The 22,397-nt window shown below is 44.7% G+C and overlaps 1 protein-coding gene across 11 annotated transcripts in view; it reads left to right on the top strand.

The window, feature by feature from the left end:
• NEO1 (neogenin 1) overlaps window positions 1-21,767 on the top strand; it is a 240,530-nt gene extending 218,763 nt beyond the window's left edge. For 5 of the 11 annotated variants that reach the window (XM_033851949.2, XM_019949390.3, XM_033851953.2 and 2 more), the window contains 7 exons: window positions 2,208-2,355; window positions 6,860-7,098; window positions 7,675-7,767; window positions 11,438-11,596; window positions 15,917-16,180; window positions 18,241-18,377; window positions 19,152-21,767. In XM_033851949.2, the coding sequence (XP_033707840.1) occupies window positions 2,208-2,355; window positions 6,860-7,098; window positions 7,675-7,767; window positions 11,438-11,596; window positions 15,917-16,180; window positions 18,241-18,377; window positions 19,152-19,235 (1,124 nt within the window). In that variant the 3' untranslated portion in view covers window positions 19,236-21,767. Of the gene's footprint in view, window positions 1-2,207; window positions 2,356-6,859; window positions 7,099-7,674; window positions 7,768-11,437; window positions 11,597-15,916; window positions 16,181-16,962; window positions 17,249-18,240; window positions 18,417-19,151 lie in introns of those variants that run through there. The other 6 variants (XM_033851955.2, XM_033851958.2, XM_033851952.2 and 3 more) reach the window with 5 other exon arrangements.
• Window positions 21,768-22,397: the final 630 nt, after the last annotated feature.

Here is a 22,397-nt window from a genome sequence, read left to right on the forward strand (position 1 = left end):
ATGTAAGTAACATATGTAAGATGTCTGATACTACTGGTAAACTATGACTTCCATTTATTGAGTATCTACTATGATTACCCTGATGACAGCGGAGAATGAGTTGGGTGTCACGAGTATGAAGTCAGAAAAGAGTGGTTTGGAAGCTGTTGCAATAGTCCAGGTGAGCCTTAATGTCCCTGGTAGGAGGGATGATGCTCCCATTGGCAGCTCATTCTTACTCTATTTTAAAAGGGAGCTTTTGGCCAGCTCAGAAGTTAGAGGTCAACTGCAATTAAATGAGAATTTGTCTCTGTTGAATGCAGGAAAGAACTGCCACCACCACCTCTGCTTGCCTCCCACACCCCAGCTCCCCAGCCTCTGATTGCAGTGCCTGCCCCACCCAGTAACTCAGCACTGCTGTTAATAAAAGTTTTATGTAAGGCCCTAGTATGGTCTAATTGTATTGCCTCCCAGTTCCATAGTCGTTCCCAAATATAAAAATGTTATTTTATTGAAGGTTAGTGTGTACAGTTTAAGTTGTCTATCTGCTGACTTTTTTCTCAGAAATGAAGGATAAAAGTGATTAAAGCAAATGTAGAAGAATAAGCTCTTAAGCTGTCAAAATTATCCCACATTTAGGACTGTGCTTAGTAGCCTATAAAATCATAGAATCAAAAGTGAAAGGTCCGCTAATCCAATCCAGTGTTATGGAAGGGATTCCCACAATAAGTATAGTTTGGATTAGATTGTAAGTTTATAAGCCAGGCTGTATATGAGAATCACTTTAGGAGCTTTTCTAAGAACACGGGTAGGAGGCCATACCTTCATGGTAGGAATTTCTTCCACAACATCCCAGATGGGTAGGATGACTCTTCTTAAGTACTTCTTCTAGTGACTAAATATTTAGTCACTAGCAATAGTTAAGCAAAACAGCTCATCCTATTAATTGTACAGCTTTGATTGTTAGGGCAAAAAGAGAGAGTAACTAGAAGAAAAGATGTCATCTATCCATGATGGTTAGATCTGTGTAGAGGGATTTCCCATATTTTATAACATGAACTTGCATAACTTTTATAACGAGGTGGGAAGCAAAGAACTATGTTTCAGAAAATGGAAGAGCAAGACTACAAAAGGCCTTGATAAAAAGCTGAGCCTCATCCTGTGAGCAATGAGGGAACAATAATAGGACGAAGAAAATCTGTTTCTTCAAGGTCCTAAATGATGTGGCCTCTGCACACCCCTCCAGCCTCACCTTCATCTTTTTTCTGCTCACTTCCTTCTCTCTAACTTTGCATATCTCTCTTTGCTTCAGCAATACTGGCTGCCTTTCTCTTCCTTGAACGTGCCAAGCTCATTCCTGCCATAGGATCCTTCCACTAGCTATTCCCTCTCTATGGAATGTTCTTCCTCCAGGTCTTTGTATGGTGGGATCATTCATGTCATTCAAATCTCAGCCCAAATGCCATCTCCTCAGAGAAGCTTTTCCCATCCATTCAATCTAAAATAGCCACCCAGTCACTCTGTATCATATACCTTCATTTTATTTTTTCATAGCACTTATTACAAACTAATAATTTCTTATTTGTTTATTGTCTGCCCCCACCCCTACCTATCTTTGTTGTTCACTGTTGCATCCTTAGTACCTAGAACAATGCCTGGCTCATAGTAACCACTCAATAAATATTTGTCAAATTAATGCATATGTACATACTTTTTCCTGAAACTGAATAAGAAAATTAACTCTGCATAGACTGTGTATTTATAAAAAAAGAGACGTTATTTTTCAAATAATTTTTTTGTGATGGCAGACATCTATATGTTGGAAAAAACCTTTTGTTTTCTATGAATGTACATTTTTTAAATAGTTTTGCAAGTCAGAAAACTAAAATGATTCACAAATGGTGCTTTATAAAATGAATTTACATACAACATGAGACACCAGGAGACAGACCCCCTTATTTGTCCAAGCACAGTGTTCAGTATAACTTGAGAAACTTTTATTGAACATCAGCTTTGTGCAAGGTACTGTGCATAGGGCAGAAACTCCGCTCTCTAGATTTCATGAGCTAGTGGAGATGGCTGTGTTCATGAGGCACTTTTATACAAGGCACGGTGATGACTGTTATCAAGAAGCTCACAGAAGTATCTATACTCACATGACGGTTCTGTAGCCTGATTTTATGCTAGAATTCTCTAACACTAGCAAGCGTACGGTTTTCCCTTTCCAGGCAGTAACAGCCCTCATGGAAGCCCCACCTCTCCTCTAGACAGTAACATGCTGCTGGTCATCATCGTTTCCGTTGGCGTCATCACCATCGTGGTGGTCGTGATCATCGCTGTCTTTTGCACCAGGCGTACCACTTCTCACCAGAAAAAGTAAGGAGCCCCAGTTGTAGCCCATACATTTTTTTTGTACGTATTCTTTTGCTTCTATGTGACTTCTGTATCTGGAGTTGTACACAGAGTTAAAACATAAAATATGTGAAAAGCGATGTTTTAAATATTTTTAAAGGAAATGCAGAACGGTTCCTCTTATTAAGTGTGTGTCATTCAGGGTCCTGGCAGGAAAGAGATGGCACACTGAAAGGGGGTGAAGGAGGCTTTAATGAAGGGACCATTTACAATGTCCTAGGTGGGGTTAGCGTTAGGCAGCAGTGTTCAAGGGCCAGCAGCAGTGATAGGCCACTGTCACCCTTAAAAGGGTGAGGGTTTTTTCTGATGAAGAGAGAGCTGTTTTCAGGGATCTGAAGCAGCAGGAGAGGGCTTGCGACAGGAACCGTGTGGGGTGGTAGGACTGTAACTACTGCCAACCTCTAGCCCAGCAGTGAGGGGGCAGGAGAGAAAATACCTCCTACCTTCCAGTGTCTTGCCTGTGCATTCTACCTTCCAAACCAACTGGAAGCCAGGGACAGAGTTACCTTGTAGATGTAGTTCATTTAACTCAACCTCTCAAGTCACAGAGCCAATTAGACAATCGATCTGGAGAGGAAAGTGGACAATGTCCAGCCTTGTTGGGGGCCCCTTTGGAAGACTGTCTCTGTGCACACAGTGAACCAGATGCACAGGAGTTTGTGGAATTTCATGGCACAAATGTCAGCTGAGATGGACGGAGACCATAGACCATAGACTCTAAATCTAAGCTTAAGAGTATTTTTAAAGAAGTGCTACCAAGTGTAGAAGTTGAGGTTGGGACTGCAGGAGGTGGGGTGGGGGGAATGCGGTGGAGAGATGTATTGATTAAATGAACGAGAAAGGATTACTTATAATCAGCATATCACATTAGCAGAGAGGTCAGGTGGCTGCTAGCTCTGAACTCCTCTGGGATTTTGAGGCTTGCGGCTAATTGTCTAGAGGAGCTAGCAAGGTGATTCCATAATATGGTGCTTGATAACAGCCTGCACTCCGGAACCTGAGAGAATCCTTGACCCTAGGTCATATTCTACTCCTATCTCTGGCCAGCAAGACAGATGCCATAAAAAAGGACATTCTTGAGTTACCCCTAATAGCAAAAACACAGTATGGGTAATAGAACAACTTTAGTTGCAGTATCCTAAAGGATCGTAAGATGGAGGTATTGCTCCATAAAGAGAAAAGAGAAATTCACGTCTGTGTGATTATCATCAGACCTGGTCTGCCCAAGGCAAGGATGCGAGGATTTAATAACAATAAGTCTGTTCGTTTTCAAAATAGAGGGCAAGTACAAGCTACCATCTAACTGCTACTAGTTATGGCTTTATGTCATTTTCTGTAGGTTCTGTGATGTTTTTAATCTTTCTTTTGCCGAAATAAAATAGCTTTCTGTAGCTCACCTTCATCATGTTTCCAAGAGGATGGGGGCTCTCTTTATAAGCCTCTTGATGGCTGCCTCTTACAGCTTTCCCTACCTACCTTTGACTGTAGAAAACGGTTTCTCTTTAAAACCTCAGAGATGACATTTTTCTACACTACAACTTTTCTATAAGCTGCTTTTTCAGCATTTCCCATTTATCTCTATGAACTTGATTTTGCATCTAGTTTTAGACATCTTGAGATCTTTATTTAAAAGATTCTGGAAAAACAAAATGACAACATTCCTTAATGTTTGGGGCGATTTAAAATTCAAAGTAAATAAAAAATAAAGTACTTAGTCTTCAGATTGAGAGGTGGGAAAATGAGTTTGTAATAGGCTCTGTACTCTGTATTTGCATCTGCAGGTCCTATAATTTGCGTCCCTTTGGCTAAAAGAATCGTATCAAGTCTTCATAGAGCTTTCCCCTCCTCCTCCCCCAGTGATCTGCTTTCCAAGTGTTCCATTGACCATCGAAAATATGTGAGCTCTTCTCAGTACTTTTCTTCCTCTTTAATACCTGAGACACCTCCCATTTCAATTGTAGCTGTTTATAGACTCTTACAACCTCAAAGCTGACAGAGTATTTAGAGTCTAGCCCCTTTTAGTTTCTCAGCACATCCCTCTATAGCCCCCTCGCTCTCAAAAGATGAGAACTATCTCAGTGTGCCGCCATCAAATCTGAAAACCTTTCCATGTCGGGAATAATCATTTCCTCCCCCTTCCTCCTGTCGGAGACCAGTTCTCCACTTACCGTCTGGATCCCAGCGTCTCCTGCTTTCTAAGACCTTGTACTTGTGGTTGTCCCTTTCTCCAGCACAGCTAACCTCTCACTCTCTGTTGGCTCTGCCCCTTCAGCATGTAAGTGTGCTCAAACTTCTTCTATCTTAAGAAATAATTATAACCCTTCCTCTGTTGCATGGTCCTTACCACCAACCACTTACAAATCTCTGTCTTTCCCTTCACCACAAATTTCTTGAATACTTGTCTACACTCACTTGTCCATTTTTTCACTGCCCATTCATGCTTCAGTCCTTTTCTAATCCAAATTTTGCCCCTACTGCTTCAGCAGAATTGCTTTTGCTGAGGTCACCAGTGACTTCCATATTGCTAAAGCCAAAGGAAATTTTTCAGTCCTTATCTTAATCTCTCCCCACTTAACACAGTCAACTACTCCTTCCTTTTTGAAACATTCTCTTGAATGCATTCTCTTGTATTCCGTGATTGTGTGTTCATTTTCGCAGCCTCTCCAATCTACTCAGCCATCAAATACAGACATTCCTCAGGGCCTGGTCCTAGAATTACTCTCTTCTCCTTCTACGCTCTCTCCTAGTGATACTTGCTCCTTTGGCTTCATTTACTTCTGAATTTCAGCTACTCCCATATTCCTCTCTCTAGCCAAGGCCTCTCTCTTCTGAGTCTCAGGCTTGCCTCAGTCTCAGAACCAATTACCTGTTTTATGTTTCATCTGTAGTGTCTCAGAGCCACTTAGCATGTCCAAAACAATTTATAATCTTTTCTGTCAAACCTGCTTCTCCCCAGTGTTAGTAAATGGCTTAAGCCAGAGACCTCGGCATAATCCTTTATTCCTCTTGTTTCTTTATTCCTATCCTTTCCCACATCCATTTTTTCACCAAGTCTTGTCATTTTGGGCTCCTAAATAACTGCCAAATCTCTCTCTTTCCTCCATCCTCACTGTCCCAGGCCACCGTCAGTCATGGCTGAGATTATTGCAGTTGCCTCCTAACTGCCCTCCTGTTTTGTCCCCTACCCCTCAAATCCATTCTTCTCATCCCAGTTGCTTTAAATTTTTAACTCAGAGTTCATCTCCTTACTCTCCTGCTTAAAACCATTTAGGGGTTTCTCTTTACTCATAGAGGGAACTGCAGACTCTTGGCGTGGCTCTAATAGCCCTTTATGATCTAATCCCTGCCCATCTTGCCAGCATCATTTCATATCATTCTCCCTATGGTTCATACGCTGCCACCACTCCGGACTTTTTACAGTCCCTCTAGCACACCAGGCTGTTGCTCTGTGCTTCAGGGCTCTGACATAATCTGATTTTACCACCTGGAATGCACCTTCTGCCCTGTCCCATTTAGGTCTTAGCTTAAATGTCACTTTTTCCGTCACATTTTTCCTGTGCACTATATGTCCAGCTATTAAGAGGTTACTATAACACTTGGCATTTCATTAAGCTCAGAACATTTAAAAATAATAGTTCAGGGCTTCCCAGGTGGCGCAGTGGTTGAGAGTCCGCTTGCCGATGCAGGGGATGGGGGTTTGTGCCCTGGTCCGGGAGGATCCCACATGCCGCGGAGCCATGGCGGCTGAGCCTGTGCGTCCGGAGCCTGTGCTCCGCAACAGGAGAGGCCACAACAGTGAGAGGCCCACGTACCGCAAAAAAAAAAGAAAAAAAAAGTTCAGTGTCTGTCTTCCTCACTTGGCCAGAAGTGCTGAGGGTACAGCAATCCAGCATAGGGCCTGACATACAGTAGGTACCTAATAAATGCTTATTGAGTTGGGTGAGTGACTTAATGGAGAAACTAAGGCACAGAAAAGTCGACACTGTCATCCCCATTCTTGACTTAACCCAGTGGTGGTCCTAGTTTGAGTTACCTATGGAGTTCCCTTCCTCCTTTATAAGCAGACTCTATGTCTACTCCATTGTTATATTTCTAGTTAATGGTGTCCTTTCTCTATTGATTGGAAACTTGGGGAGAAACCTTTTGCTTTAGAGATTATTTGATTCAAAAATGCTGTCTAATCTGCTTATACTCAAAAAGTCACAAGGCAATATTCAAATATGCCCTCTGCTTATACTCAAAGTCACAAGGCAATATTCAAATACGCCCATGTACATACCTCTAAATAATGTGGACAAAGCAGTGATACACTTACTATTCCCAGAAGGAAACTTCTTGACTCTGTTTTTCTTGTTTGTTTCTGATTTTGCCTGAAGCATCTCTCAGAAGGGAAGTTTTAATCATTGAAACCTTTTGACTAATAATATTCAAGAGTTACTTTTAAAAATCCTCTTAATTTTGTACCTAGGAAACGAGCTGCTTGCAAATCAGTGAATGGCTCCCACAAGTACAAAGGGAACTCCAAGGATGTCAAACCCCCAGACCTCTGGATCCATCATGAGAGACTGGAGCTGAAACCCATTGATAAGTCTCCAGACCCAAACCCCATCATGACGGATACTCCAATTCCTCGTAACTCTCAAGATATCACACCGGTTGACAATTCCATGGACAGCAACATCCATCAAAGGCGGAATTCATATAGAGGTTCAGGTTTTTCCCAAATGTTTGGAGACTATTTTCATTTAAACCATTTTCCATTTTGTAAGGTTGCCTTAATTTGGTGATTCCTATACGAGGTTAGGTTTAAAGAAATGTGTGTTACAGAATCAACCTCTGATGAAGAATAGCTAGCTCGTTAGGGGGGAGAGGTTCTATACCCAGATGAGACAGTCTTCTAGCTCTGTTAGGTCTCTCATCGTGTTCACCAACCTGACACTCAAGCATTTGAGACAACGTAGCCTATGTCTGTGCATTTCATTCCATCCCTTCAGTGGGGCCCCAGCTCTCATTGTGGTGTTCAGCATGTTCTTGGGCTGGCTGCTCTCCCTCACAGACCTGCAGTGAAGCATGGTAGGCAGCGTTGTGTCAACTGAGTTGACTCAACAGGGACTCCTGTAATGCACTAATGGTCATTTTCCTCTTTATTTCACTTCCTGCAGAACCACCTTGTCCCATTGTTGTTTGTGAGTCCTGAATCCCCCACTTGAAATGTTTTACTGCTGAGGCTGCTCATTGGCCTAGGGCACATGTTTGTAACCAGCCTCCGTATTTGATGTCTAGGGCATGAATCAGAGGACAGCATGTCTACACTGGCTGGAAGGCGGGGAATGAGACCAAAAATGATGATGCCCTTTGACTCCCAGCCACCCCAGCGTAAGTTAAAAGCTTCTCTTTTCCCGAGGGCTGCCAATCTATCCAGTCATGTTGGGGAACAACTATCAGTGATCTCTTTGACTTCACTTGATCCTAACACAAAAAATAATCTACCAAAGCTTTGGCACCATGAGGGAATAAGTATCAAGCATTTGCCATATTTTGCAATTAATATTTATTCTTGCAAGTAGCTCCTTTAATTTCAGTGCAAATAAGCTAAGAAGCCAATTTCCACAAGTCTCCCAGGCATTAGGGAAGTGACCAGTCTCTTTAAAAGTACATCGAGTCTCTGCAGGAGAGATGGGGCTGAAGATGGCTAGATGTCACAGTATTCCTTAGGCTTCCCGATACATAATCAGTGTTGATAGGCACCTGTGGAATTTTTTTTTAGTTAATAGACGTTATATTTTAGAGGAGTTTTAGGTGGACAGCATGGAATATTTTTCAACCTTATCTGACCCATGCTTCACTTTGATAAGCATGAAAATTGCCCAGCCTCCTTTAATAATATTTGAAACTCAAAATAAGTTAACTGTCATGATTAAAAAACCAAAAAGCAATGGGACAGACCAATTATATTTTTAAACTAGTGTTTCTTCTCCCTTGTTACTGTTTTCAAGGTGGGGAAGCCTTTCAGATTAGCTGGCACAATGGGACTTGAGGTTGAGGGTCCTCTGTGCCATTCTAGAGAGATAAGAAGCCACTTGCCTACCAATATCAAGTTTAAAAAACTATTTGATCTTGAAGTTATTTGCTCTGGACTGAACAGTAGGTTAGTAAACATTAACACTGTCAGGTGCCTAGATTCAAATCCTGAAAGATCACTTTTTAATTTAACCTAAATGAGCTTTTGGATTTTTATTCATTTCTTAAAAGATGTCCCATTTCAGAACTATTAGCCATCCCTGTTAACAAACGACAGAGATTTTAAATAATCACAGATATCCTACACACAGAAGATGGTACCATATACTTGGAAACTGGTGGAATCCCTGAGAGTGTAAACATCTGCACACACGCTGTCACTTGCACGAGATTCTCAAAATCAGCTTTGAAAGGGAAAGGGCCCATTTGCTAACAGGTCATTTCTGCACAAAGTAGTTTTTGCTTAGGGTCCACGATAAAAAAAAAAGAAGAGCCTGTACTTCGAAGTGTGCAAGGAAAACCAGTTTCCCTCTCATCAGAGGTGCCCTGGACGGGGTCCCCAGGTTTAGAAGTGTCCAAAAAGAGTAAATTATTCCATTCCAGTTGCCTTTGATTTATAAGAAGATGGTAGCTTGACTACTTACTTGTTTGTTTTATATAAGACTTCAGTTCTTGCCTGAACTGGCTTATTTTTAAAACTTGTAAAATTTGACTAACCCTATTCCTAGATTTGTTATTTTTAAATATGTTACACAGAAAAGATGTGCTGTACTAGTTGATAGCATTCCTGTTTTTTTTCTTTTTTTGGTGGTGGGAAGGAGTATGCATAAAGGTACAGTATTACTTAATTTGTGCCTCAACAGTTGGGTGGGTGAGTGGATCCTTTAATTCAAGAATCTGAAACCCAAATTTACTTGTGATGTACTTGTGATCTTCAGGTTTAGAGATATGCTTTTCCCCACGTGGCTTCAATCCTTTTTCACAAGCTGGGATTCCCTGGAGTCCGCATCCCCCATCCACCTACCATGGCTTTAAATGTCTGAGCACTGTTGAGAAAGGCTTGGTGGTGTCAGGATGAGGTTCCATCAAAGGCCTTGCACCAGAAGCTTTGGATTCTGATTCAGCTAATAGCTAATGATTGCCAACTGTATTCTAGACAGACACTTTCACATTTTTAATTTGGAAAAACTGGCAATGCCTTAAAGTCAACTTTGTTTTTCTTTTGTGAGAGTTCTCTGTACCTAAAACACTTTCAAGTTGCACTTCCTAGATAAAAATCAGGAGGCTTTTTCCCTCACCCTAGCCTTAATTCTGGAAAACATTGATTCTGAAACGTCCTACTTCTGAAAACTACCTGTCTTCCCCTGGAGGAGGTGCTGACTGCCAAGCTGCCCTAAGACCTCTGCTCAGCCAGATTTTCCAAGTTGTATTTTATTCCAAGGGACCACCTGCAGCTTCTGATCCCTGAGGGCAGGGAAAGCCCCTGATTAGTTTCCCAGGCCTTGAGGGGGGGAGGGGCAGCACTGCTCCAGGGTCCCTGGCTGGTTGTGCCACCTGCTTGTTTGCACGTGGCAAAGAGAAAGCTGCAGAATAAAGGCCTCAATTTTTTTTTTTTTTTTTTTTTTTTTGCGGTATGCGGGCCTCTCACTGTTGTGGCCTCTCCCGTTGCGGAGCACAGGCGCCGGACGCACAGGCTCAGCGGCCATGGCTCACGGGGCCAGCCGCTCCTCGGCATGTGGGATCCTCCTGGACCAGGGCACAAAGCCGCGTCCCCTGCATCGGCAGGCGGACTCTCAACCACTGCGCCACCAGGGAAGCCCAAGGCCTCTATTTTATTGACTGGGATTTTCTTCACCAGTCATGTTGAGTGGCTCCCCAAAGATCTAGGGAGATTCTTGGTGACAAGGCATTTTAAGAGACTCCAAAGGCAAATTAAGTTTTATCACAAAGTTTGTGAAGTCCTTGCCTAAAGGGAAGAATAAAAAGATGCCATGTGTTCCTAGCCAACCCTGCCTGTTTACCTGTTTGGGGGATTTAGAGCTGGTTATCTTGATGTTAAACATTCTGCTTCTCCAGCTACTCTATGGGAGTACCTAAGAAAAGTTTATATCCCAACTGGGCTTCTGATTTTGTTTGTTTGCATCTCTGGGATTGATAATGAAGCCTCATTAAAGAAGCACTTTGTCTTCATAGAAAGTTGTATGTGGAACATCTGTGTGAAAATTTGGATTTGTTTGCTAAATGCAGCAAATTGAATTCCTTAGCCAGTGTGGGAAGGAAAGAGGCAATTTAGGAAAAATCCGTTTATCTTTTAATATGTGAATGGATGTGGCTGAGCTCCCAGACTGGAAAGCAGGAAGAGATGGTGCCCTAGGCCTGTGTTTCATGCTTTTAGTACTAGATTGTAACGTAAGAATTCAGTTCCACTTGCATTCCTTTTAAGATGAAAGCTGATTAAACAGCTACTTATTCATTCAGCCTAAATACCTATTTCATGCTTCATTCAGCAAGTAAGAAAAGACAGAATGAATTAGGAATATACTCAAAGGAAAAGGGACTTCTATCTTTTTAAGCAAGAGAAAAAAATAATAGATACCCAAACCACCATTTGTTTGCTTATGGATTTATATTTTATGACATATTCAAGGAGATATTTTTAATAACTCACATAATCCATATTTATTGTAGAAGAATTGGAAAATAAAGATAAACCAAAAGAAATTTTTTAAAAAATTCTTCACCACTCTTCCCCACAAGATAATCACTGTTAACATTTTAGTAAAAATCATCAGGGTTTTTTCTTTCTGTGTTATATCTAGAGACATATGCATAGGAGTGTGTTGATTTTTTAAAGCAAGTATAAAACCCATGGCTAATTGTCCAAATTCAGCCATCTGCCACCGAAAAGCCAAGGAAGTGGTCGTACGGTATGGGAGGGGGGCGCGGGGTAACTGCTCTTGAACTGTGATATGTGTGTGTCTGTGCAAGCATGTTAAGCATTTCTCTGTCTTGTGTTCATTCACAGCTGTGATTAGTGCCCATCCCATCCATTCCCTCGATAACCCTCACCATCATTTCCACTCCAGCAGCCTCGCTTCTCCAGCTCGCAGTCATCTCTACCACCCGGGCAGCTCATGGCCCATTGGCACATCCATGTCCCTTTCAGACAGGGCCAATTCCACAGGTGAGAGATGAGGATGGAGCCCCAGGTGGAAAGCATTCCAGAAAGCATCGGCAGGCTGCAATGGGGAGGACTTGCCCTGCTTAGAACGACTTGGATTTTTTTTTCAGTGTTATTTGTTTATCATAACGTTTCTGTTACTGACTCAAATTTGTTTCTATAAAATTCAGTCCATTTTTTTCCCCTACGTTTTAAGTGCTTAGGGCAAGGTGTTGTTTTAGTAAAAATGTAACTCTAATCACATAACCATGTCTTGTTCCATCATCTTGCATCTTAATTCCGTCATATTTTCAGTTTGTTTATGTTTTTAATCCTCCAGTTTGAAAGGAAAATGTATTCTGGGTGATTTTCAGACACTAGATGTTGCCTTTGCCTAATGTTGGGAAGGTTCTTAGGGCAGCCATAAGGTAGTTCTAATGTTAGGCCTTAATTACTTACTTCTGCCATGTACCAAAGTAAGAGCAACACCTGGGGACAGCAGGGCCAGTGGCCATGTTGAGCTTGTGCATATTGTAAACCTCAGGTTGCCTAGTGGATTACTGAAATTAGAAAGGGCTCACAGGCATAGATCATCTCTAAAAATAGATAGGAAATTAGCCTAACAATCTGCAGTGTATTTAAAGATATACATTGCCAGACTAACATGTCCCAGTTTGGAAATCTTAAGAAACAGCTTTATCGAAACAGTTTTAAGGAAGAAAAAGTGAAGGTGAGAGGACAGCAAATGGAATAAATACTGTTCCTCATTAATTGAAAATTAATTTCCATCTTCTCAGTTTTAAGGTACAAAAAAAACCCACTTCTCATCTATACAGTGTACTCTTTTTCCATCATTTGAAACTTGTCTTTTAATAGTTACACATGTTACTAGTAGAACTAAGTTTTGGTAGTTCTGGAAAATAAGGGAATTTCAAGTGAATTCCATTTTAAAAGAGCCTCAAAACTTCGTGCTAGAAGCTTGGGTTGCCGGTAACATCCCTTCCTCCTTTACGTTTTGATCAATTATAAACATACCCAAAGCATCAAATGGAGGTCAGAGCTTATTAAGAGATGCCTAATAACTCCGAAAGTTATCTACTCCCAAACCTTTACTTGGTTTGGAGAATGCTGCTTGAACTCATGTCTAAAATTGGTCTCTCCCTCCCTCCAAATCCAGGTGTGGGGTCCTGCCTTTAGGGAAAGACAGTCTACAGGAGGCTATGGAAAACCAAAGGCTGCCTCACAGACATAATCTCAGATAGAACACACAAGAAAGCAGCCCTCCAAACCTGCTCTTAGAAAGTGGTTTTTGTGTCCTGACTCTGTTTCTCCATTTTTAAAGGCAGAAAGGCCTCACCCACTGGGATATGGGCCTACCTAAGTGCATGGCAGGGTCTTCCCATCAGATCAGCCCCCTCCTCCTCCCTCTTGGACAAGGAGGGGGTTGAAGGTTGGCAAGAAGCATAGGGCTCTCGCCCACCCCTCGTCCAAGTGGTCCAGTGTTGATAAAAGCTTGGTTCTGTATGGATTCAGGCGGAAAGCGAAAAGAGGAAAAGTAACTATTTGTACCACTAAAGGGTTTCCTGTTTTAATGACCAGAGGAGATAAAAGAAGGTAAAACTTGTAATGGAGCCACTGAAGATGGATTTGAAATGTAGAGCAGGTATCTAGAAGTGATCAGAGTTCTCCTCCTGTTGTGTTTTCCTGTGTTTCTAGAGCCCAGTATTACCACAGACCTGTAGATGTGGGCTTGGCATGACTAGACCTTGTCCAGGGCCATCTTTGCTCTAGAGGGCATTGGCTGTGTCTTTTCCTTGGACATTTACTATGTCACTACCACCTGATGCAGAAAGCGTGCTTTCCACTTGCCCAAGCGCTTGGCCACTGTTCACTTTGTGTGTCTTAGACAACTCTGAGAGGTCAGTCGGGAAGTAGGGTCCCTCACCAAAGCAGAAATTTTAGTTACAACATACTTTCCCTCGTGGGCCAGAGGTGTTGCACAGTTTCAGGGCACACCCTTCACAGAGAATACAGTGTGCTGGTGCCCTCTGGAGTTGCTCCACACTCTGATTCATGTAGGCAACCCTCTCTTCCTTTTTCACGTTTCCCACCATTTCTGGCCCTCAGAAGCATATGCATCAAATGAAGGCAGTTGCGGCATCCCAGGTAGGCCTGTGTGCCCAGAGCTGACCTAACACATCTGCCAGTACAGTCGGACATGGTCCAGGCTAGAGCCTGCTTTCTCTCTCCTCATCCTTGTAACCCTCGCTAACCAGCTTCCACCCGGCCCAGGATCACACAGGGTGGGACCAGCAGCTCCCCAGGTGTGGTGATAGCTGACCTGAGCAAGCATAAGAAGTGAGATCCTCAGCGTACCCCTGGAAAGGACAAGAAGTGACCTAGGCCTGCGAGGGTTATCACAGCCAGGCTCTCAACACTTGGGGAGGGTGTATGAGTCCCTCATTGCTGGGACCCAAGGCCTTTAAGTTAAGGGAGTAGCACTCATGACTGCCATGGCCCATCTCCTGAGAGCCCAAGGGAACAGATTCATTGCTATCTCAGCAACAAAGGCAGGGAAAGGTTGGATTTCTGCGGGTTGCTCATGCATTACTGCTTAAAAGGGTTTATTTTCCTTAACAAGGTTGAGGACTCTAGGAATCAAGGGAGGCCCTCCTTCAGGCTACCTGGTGCAGCCTATGGCCCTGAGCTGGTATCCTCCAGACCCCTCCTCAGGGTGGGGATGGTGATCTGCACCAGCTCACACTATTGGAAAGGTCTTCCTCATATGGTCTCCCTGGGACTTGGTGCTGCTTCTGCCCCTGCAGAGTCGGGGGACAGGTGGTATTGGGCATGGAAGAGCAGTGTGATGTGTATTGGATGGAGCATGGACTTAGGACTCGGGCAGGGATTCGGAATCCTGCCCCATTGGTTCTGTGTCCTTGGGCGGTGCTTAACCTCCCAGTGTCTAATGAGTTACTAGGAGGATTGAATGAGCTAATGAGTGTAAAGCACTTAGCATGGTGCCTGGCTCAGAGTAAGCACTCGGGTAGTTTACGAAGAAAAGAACCTTATCAATTACTCAAACCCTGTGTATACCACTTTACATACATTTTCTTAATTAATTCTCGGGGAATTACTTGTTATTCTCCCTATTTTTATAGGTGAAGAAACAGATTCAGAGATTTGGTGACTGCCAAGTTCGCTCAGCCTGTCTGTAGAGATTAGGGTTCAGGTCTGTCTGACTCCAAAGACAGTGCTTTTACTACCCCCCATGCTGCCTTCCAGAACAACTCTGACCCCTCTTCACATATTTTGAGATTTTTGTCATGTTCTTGAGTTTTCCCCGTCTCCAGGCTTTTTCTTTCTCTGGACCCCCAAATACCTCATGGCATGATCTTAAAGCCATTTACAGACCTCTGGACTGTTTGGTTGTCCAGGTCTCACTTGAGCTGTGGGGCTGTTGCTCAGGGGAGGGTGTGCACAGTAGCCAGAGAGCGTGCAGGGCCTGTGTGCCTCTCCTGCACTGACCACCAGGCCTCACAGGCAGAGCTGGTCCTTGTCAGGTACCCAACCAGTCTTGGTGGTAAGACATGTTGTCTGTGAAAGGCTAGTCTCTGAGACTGTCAATCAGTGACTGACATTTTCAGTTTTCTTTTCTTCTTCCTTTTATTTATTTATTTATTTACTTACTTACTTACTTACTTACGGTTGCGTAGGGTCTTGGTTGCTACATGCGGGCTTTCTCTAGTTGCGGCCAGCGGGAGCTGCTCTTCACTGAGGTGCGCAGGCTTCTCATTGCGGTGGCTTCCCTTGTTGCAGAGCACGGGCTCTAGGCACATGGGCTCAGTAGTGGCTCGCAGACTCTAGAGCACAGGCTCAGTAGTTGTGGTGCACGGGCTTAGTTGCTCCACGGCATGTGGGATCTTCCCAGACCAGGGCTCGAACCCGTGTCCCCTGCACTGGCAGGCGGATTCTTAACCACTGTGCCACCAGGGAAGTCCCTTCTTTCTTCTTATTTACATCTTAATAGACAACATCTCAGGAACCTTGATATGTGCTCCATAGTGAGTACTGAGAAGAACTTTAAATCTGTAAAATTGGGACCACTTGGTTGTGTAGGTGAAACAAATCCAGCATCTGGTTGACAAAATTGTTCGGGACTCTTAGATTAGACTGTTCTTACTTAGCCTTGACAGTGGTGCCAATCCATGTTCCCTTGGACTAGCATTGATCCTAAGTGCTTATTGAGCTGGTTTCAGGAGCCCTTAGAGGTAGCCAGAACCCTGGAATGTGCATATGTTCAGTGGTAAAATAGATGCTAACATTTGGACTTTCCTGCTGTAGAATCTGTTCGAAACACCCCCAGCACTGACACCATGCCAGCCTCCTCGTCTCAGACATGCTGTGCTGATCACCAGGATCCTGAAGGTGCTACCAGCTCCTCTTACTTGGCCAGCTCCCAAGAGGAAGACTCAGGCCAGAGTCTTCCTACAGCCCACGTTCGCCCTTCCCACCCACTGAAGAGCTTTGCTGTGCCAGCAATCCCTCCCCCAGGTCCTCCCACCTATGATCCGGCGTTGCCAAGCACACCGTTACTATCCCAGCAAGGTGAGTGGGGACAGCAGCACCACTGGAGGGGCCCTTTGGCTCCAGCTTATGGCGCAAGTCACCTCTTCTTTGCAGAGGAACAAAGCAAATGTCCTCCAAGCTTATCCCTGCAATTTAGTGTTGCAGGGTGCATTGCCCCTCTCAGGGAGTGTAAGGGCTCCTCCTTTGGGAACATACATAAACCAGAGAATAATTTGGCGGGGAGCAAGGGCTGATTTTCTGAATTGTGTTTTGGGTGCAGAGTCCTTGGCGGTAAAAGCCAGTGGCATGGGTATGAACAACAGATGTGGTCTGCCCAGCCTCCTCCCAGAGTTGCCTCACTCCATAGGGTTCCTGCCAGCTGGAGAAGGGTCAGGGAGGCCAAGACTTGGAAACAAGCAAGAACCTTAGGGTGGAGGAATAACCCTGCAGAAGGAAAGCTAACTCCTCGAGTTCACCCAGCTCAGCAAAAGCCCTCTCACCTCCAAGGCGTGCTTTCTGCCTCCTCCTCTTTCACATTTTTCTCTATTATGATGGTTTGTTTCAGAATAAATCACTGGTTTTCAAGCTTTCTGGTCTCAGGACGCTTTTTAACTCTTACAAGCTGTTGCAGCTGCACAAGAGCTTTACTTCACATGGGTCGTAACTATCATGATTTACCATATTAGAAATCAAAACAGATTCTAAAACTATTTTATTCATTTAAAAATAGCAATAAATCTATCATGTTAAGATAAATAGCATATTTTTCATGAAAAATAACTTTCATAATAAAAGAGTAGCATTGTCTTATATTTTTGCAGATCTCTTTAATGTCTGGCTTAATAGAAGACAGCTGGATTCTCACACCTGCTTCCGCATTTAATCTGTTGCAATATGTTGTTTTGGTTGAAGAAAATCTGGCCTCACAGATATGTAGTTGGAAAAGGGAAGATTATTTTTATAACCTTTTCAGACAACTGTGGATATTCTTTTTTGATACTACGGCAAACTCAACAAGTTGTAGTTTCTTATAGGTTTGTTTGTAATGTGGAATCAGACACCATATAATTATTTGTACTCTGTTCCAATAAATCTGTATATCTTGTACTTTGAATGCGTGGTGCTGAACATCACATGTTGGTCTTTGGAAAGTAATGGTTCACTAAGTTACACAGATCCTCCGAATTTTGATACCTTTTGTTAAACAGTATCTAAAAATACATTCGTTAATATCACCAATGTCTGGAAGTATTGGGAAGCTCTCAAGCTCATGGTGGCAGATACAGGTTTTTCAAAATTCTGATTTTTCACTTTAAACTTAAATTTTATCATTGGAAATAAATACTGTCCGTTGTTTTCCGTGAAGTGACTGACTTGACTTCATTCACTTTCTAGAAAATATCTGCCAAATGCTCAAGTCTGAATAACCGGTTTCTGTGTCAGTCTTTCTCTGACCTAACATTGATGTTTCGTGATGAAAGCAGCAGTTCAGCTCACAACTCAATTACAAGTCCCTTTATTGAAGACAGCTGTTATGCTTTGGTGTACAGCAGAAGTATTTTACCCATATTTCCATTTTAGAATATTTAACAGATGTGTAATCAAGGTTGAGATTTCATAACATAATTTTTGCTACTTCATTAACGATGATCTTTAACTGGCTCTTTTTAAACTTGCAAGTATGCATGTCCATGAATGACTTTACAGTTTGGTGCCACTGCCTTAATTTGTGCTAAGGCTCCAGCAGTTTTACCCACTGTTGCTTTTGTACCATTGGTGGAAGGGCAAAAACTGTCTTGGCATGATTATGAAAAGAGTTTTGACCTCCCAGATATCCTGCCAGGGGCCCTTGGGCCGCCACACTTGGAGAGCAACTGGACTAGGAGATGAGCTTTCTAAGGCCAAATGGAACAGTTGGCCTCTTGGATGCCCTGCTTTCTCCCTCCTGCCGTCTTGTTCCAGGGCCTTTTCAGAGCAGGATCTCTGCCCTGGGTCTGGGTGCATCCCTCACCCTTAGCAGCATTTGGACCTTGGGTACCCTTGTGAGGTCTGGGGGAGCAAGCTCAGCCACACACCTGATGGTGCCCTTTCCCCCTCAGCTCTAAATCATCACATTCACTCGGTGAAGACGGCCTCCATTGGGACTTTAGGAAGGAGCCGGCCTCCTATGCCAGTGGTGGTTCCCAGTGCCCCTGAAGTGCAGGAGACCACAAGGATGCTGGAAGACTCCGAGAGTGTGAGTTCGCAGGGCCACCAGCCCCGCCAGGATGACTAGGTGCATGTCCCAAGGCCTGAGGGTGCGCTGGGCACGCTGATACTCTGTGCTGGCCCAGAAGTGTGAGGCAGAGTCGCTCACTCATTCGTCAGGCGAGCACTGAGCAGCTCCTGTGAGCTGGGGCTGTGCTGAGGGTTTGATCTGCTTGGATTAGCTTGTCACACCAGCCCACCCACCTGCCTTCCTTTTAACTGTGTCCTGTCTCTCTGGTCCTCTTGTCTTGGTTTGAACCATCCACGTGTTCTTTTTCCCCTTAGTCCCCCTTCATGACCTTTCCTGAGCAGGATGCTGGAGAGGAACGTGCCTGCATGGTTGCTCTCAAAACAAAAATCAACAGGGTCTCTTCTTGATCTTTCACTCCCACATTCCAATAAATATGTTCTGCCTCTGCATTTCCAGGTACAGGACTCTCTTAGGAGGAGAGCTTGGGGCCCAGAGATACAGGGGACATACCAACTGTGCTGGGTCCAACAGAGACTAGAAGGGACGAGTGAGGTCCTCGTGACCCTGGCAGTGTGGGTTGGAGGAAAGGCATTCTGCAGTGGAAAGAAATGAGTGGTTGCTGGCTTGGGCACATCCTGCAACCTCTGATGCTGCTGGGCCAGCAGGGGCGTGGGTGGTCCAGTCTCTTAGGCAGTGTCGTCACTGACCACTTGACGCTTTGACGTCTCTCTGTGGGCCCTCCTTCTGGACGGCTGCTTGGACTGCGCCTGGTAACTGTTCTCTTTTCTGTAGAGCTATGAACCAGATGAGCTGACCAAAGAGATGGCCCACCTGGAAGGACTGATGAAGGACCTAAATGCCATCACGACAGCATGACGACCTTGACCGGGACGTGACTCCAGACCTGAGTCTAGAAGTCTTGGGACTTAGCCTTGAAAACAAGGAGTTGTACAGAGCACGAGAGGACAGCACTTGAAAACACAGAGTGAGCAGGCCGCCCGGCCAGCACCCCCGTGTGGGGCCAGCTCCAGGCCTGGCCGCCTGCCTTCTCCTGGTCGGCCTGGAAGACGCCGTGTCAAGGCAGCTTCCCTTTGCCTGCCGATACCCTGCAGGACTGGGCACCATGGGCCAAAATTTTGTGTCCAGGGAAGAGGCAAGAAGTGCAACCTCTGTTTCACTTTGTGGTCAGGCTGCGTCTTCATGCTGCGACGGCATCGCCTTTATGGAGTGTAGACGTTGGCATTTATGTACAATTTTATTTGTGTCCTATTTTATTTTACCTTCAAAAGAAAAACACTATCAAAACCCAAGGAGGTCTGTGGTGTTCTCCACAAGTGGTTGACGTTTGGCTACTTGTTTGAATTATGTCTGGAAAGTCATTGACAGTGTGGGTTGTTCCAGGGGTTGGCGTGTTTTGTGTTTTTGTTTTTATTTTTGATTCTGAGTCATTGCATCCTCTACCAGCTGTTAATCCATCACTTTGAGAGGGGGGAGGAAATGTTGCATTGCTGTTTGTAAGCTTTTTTATTTTTTTTATTATAATTATTAAAGGCCTGACTTTCTCCTCTCATCACTGTGAGATTACAGATCTATCTGAATGAAATGTAACATTGAAAAGACTTGTTTGTTGCTTTCTGTGCAGTTGCAGTATTGGGGTGGGGGGCGTTGGGGGGGTTGGGAACTGGAAATGGAGGGGCTGCTGAGGTCCTGTGAATGTTTCAGTCATTGTACTTCCTTCCAGAAGCCTGCAGAGAATGGAAGCATCTTCTTTATTGTCCTGGCATGTCCATCTCTATTGTCACTAAGTTGCAACTGGAGTTTCATTTGGATCTGGTTAAAAATTTCTTCTGTGCAATAGGTGGGTTCGAGGATGTAGCTGCCCTGGTGTCTTGGTCATATCCTGATAAGAATGTCCACGCTGAGGAGTCAGGCGCTGTATTGCAGGAGTGATGGCAGGACAGGGCACGAGCCTGGCCGAGTTCCTGGGAAATCGGAGAAGAGGTTAGAGACCCTTTCCTGCTGTTACCATGTGTTCCCTTCGGGGAAGTCGGAGGTTAAGGAGGGAGCTTTGTTCCCATGTAGGACTCCTTGCTTCTCCCTAGCTCCTGTCCTCAGCCAGTCCAGCTCTCACTTCCACGCCTCAGAGCCCCACGGGGAAAGTGTTAGCAAGAATGAAGCAGGCAGGGGCTGCAGCACCAGTGAGGCTCCCCACTTCTTTCTGAGCACTGTTCTGTACACAGCAGGGGACGGGGACAGTGGCCTCCCCAACTCCTACACACCATCCCAGCAGCTCAGCTAAGCCCCTGATCTGAACAGGGCAGCAGGAGGTCTCTGAGGTGTGCTGAGAGGCTGGCCACACAAGAAGCCTTTGCCTTTGCAGGAGGTTCTTGTATGCTTTTTCTCAAAAATGTAAGGAGCTGAGATTTTTCTTTTTGTTTAATATAAAGAATCTCTTAAGAATACAGGACTGACCCTCAGGCATCTTCCCCTACTCCCCAACAAATCCCCAGAAGAGAGTGTGGAAGGCAGTGTGGAAGGCGGATTGCGCTTTGGTTCTGTAGCCAGGAAGAGATCAGCTGCTGAGAACACCAGTGGGCACTCGGACCCGCCTGCCCTGGGGCCTGTGCTCTGCCCTGGCCACACAGGCGCCCCACTTGCCTTTGTACCTTGGTTATTTCCCCTATTTAGGTCTTACCACACATTTGCTTTTCTAGAAGATGAACTCTGTTTCTCAACTGGGGGCAATGAAAAGTGCAATGCCGGAACTCCTGTTGCCCTGCTAGCTGGTCACGGAGGATAGTGCCAGGCCGGATTCTGGAAACCCAGTGCACTTAAACTGATCCTGAAAAGAGCACTCAGAACACTCTGGACACCAGGAGGGCTAGATTCCCCAGAAACTGTCTTACCTTTTGCCCAAAGAAACATGCTCGGTATTCGGGGCATTCCCTCCCATGAACCCTGATACTTTGGTTACCTCAGGGCCTTGGTACCTGGATACTGCCACAGAACTGGGGTGGGGGGAGGGGCCTATTTTTAAATAACTGTTCAAAGTTGGGGGATTTTTTTAAATTAAGAAAAAGGAAAGTTTTTCTGTATTGCACCTTTTCACAGTTTAATACATTTTCTTACATTTTCCTGTGATTTTTGAAATTAAACCATTGTGTGTCTTGTAATGTCTTAGTTGAGCTGCTGACCAGCAGTTTCCTTCAGGAGGATTTGGAGCAAATGTGTCTGTTGCCTTGTCACCTGCTGGAAGGGGACCTGGAGGGCTGCTGGGGACTAGTTTCTGTACACACTTGTTTGGCCTTTTCTGTAGTTGATGCTGTAAACTCTATGGCTTTTTGAAAAACAATTTCATGTTTTTATTTAGTATTGGAAATCCAATACACTTTTTTAAATCCAATCAAACTCTGGTCTGGACAAAGTGTTATTTTCCTTTTTCCCTAGGAAAACAGAACTTCGGGGTCCCGTTTCCCATCCTCAAGTGGACTTCACCATTGCCCTCGTCACTGTAAAGGCAGGAGTTCGGAGGGGCACCCAGGGCGGTGTAGCGGGTGAGCCAGGTGGTGATCTGGGTGTCCTCCAGCCCCAAAGACGAGCCCTGTCCCTGTCCCCACCCCCATGACCATTGCTCCCCTGCAGGGACTGAGAGCCCGAAGGATCAAAGATGACACCTGTCAGAAAGAGCCAGGTGCCCCCCTCCCCCGCCGCCCCAGGCAAAAAAGCGCAGCCGTTCCTGAATGGTGTGCAGGCCGCATCCCTGCTGTGGCAGCGTCCTGCGCAGCAGCTCGTACTGTTGGCGCACAGCCTGGGACCCACGCTAGGCCCGGGCCTCTCCGCCCCCGCCTCGCACAGGTGTGTGATGCCAAGAGCGGGTGTCTGCAAGGAGCCCCACCTTTCCCAGGCTGTTTCAACTTCTGACTGCATTCACTGTGTCTCAGCTTGGGCTGCTATGACAAAAATATCATAGACTAGGGGGCTTAAACTGCAAACTCTTATTTTCTCACAGTTCTGGAGGCTTGGAAGTCCAAAATCAAG

Source organism: Tursiops truncatus, chromosome 2 (genome assembly GCF_011762595.2).
Source record: "Tursiops truncatus isolate mTurTru1 chromosome 2, mTurTru1.mat.Y, whole genome shotgun sequence".
Classification (NCBI taxonomy): Eukaryota; Metazoa; Chordata; class Mammalia; order Artiodactyla; family Delphinidae; genus Tursiops; species Tursiops truncatus.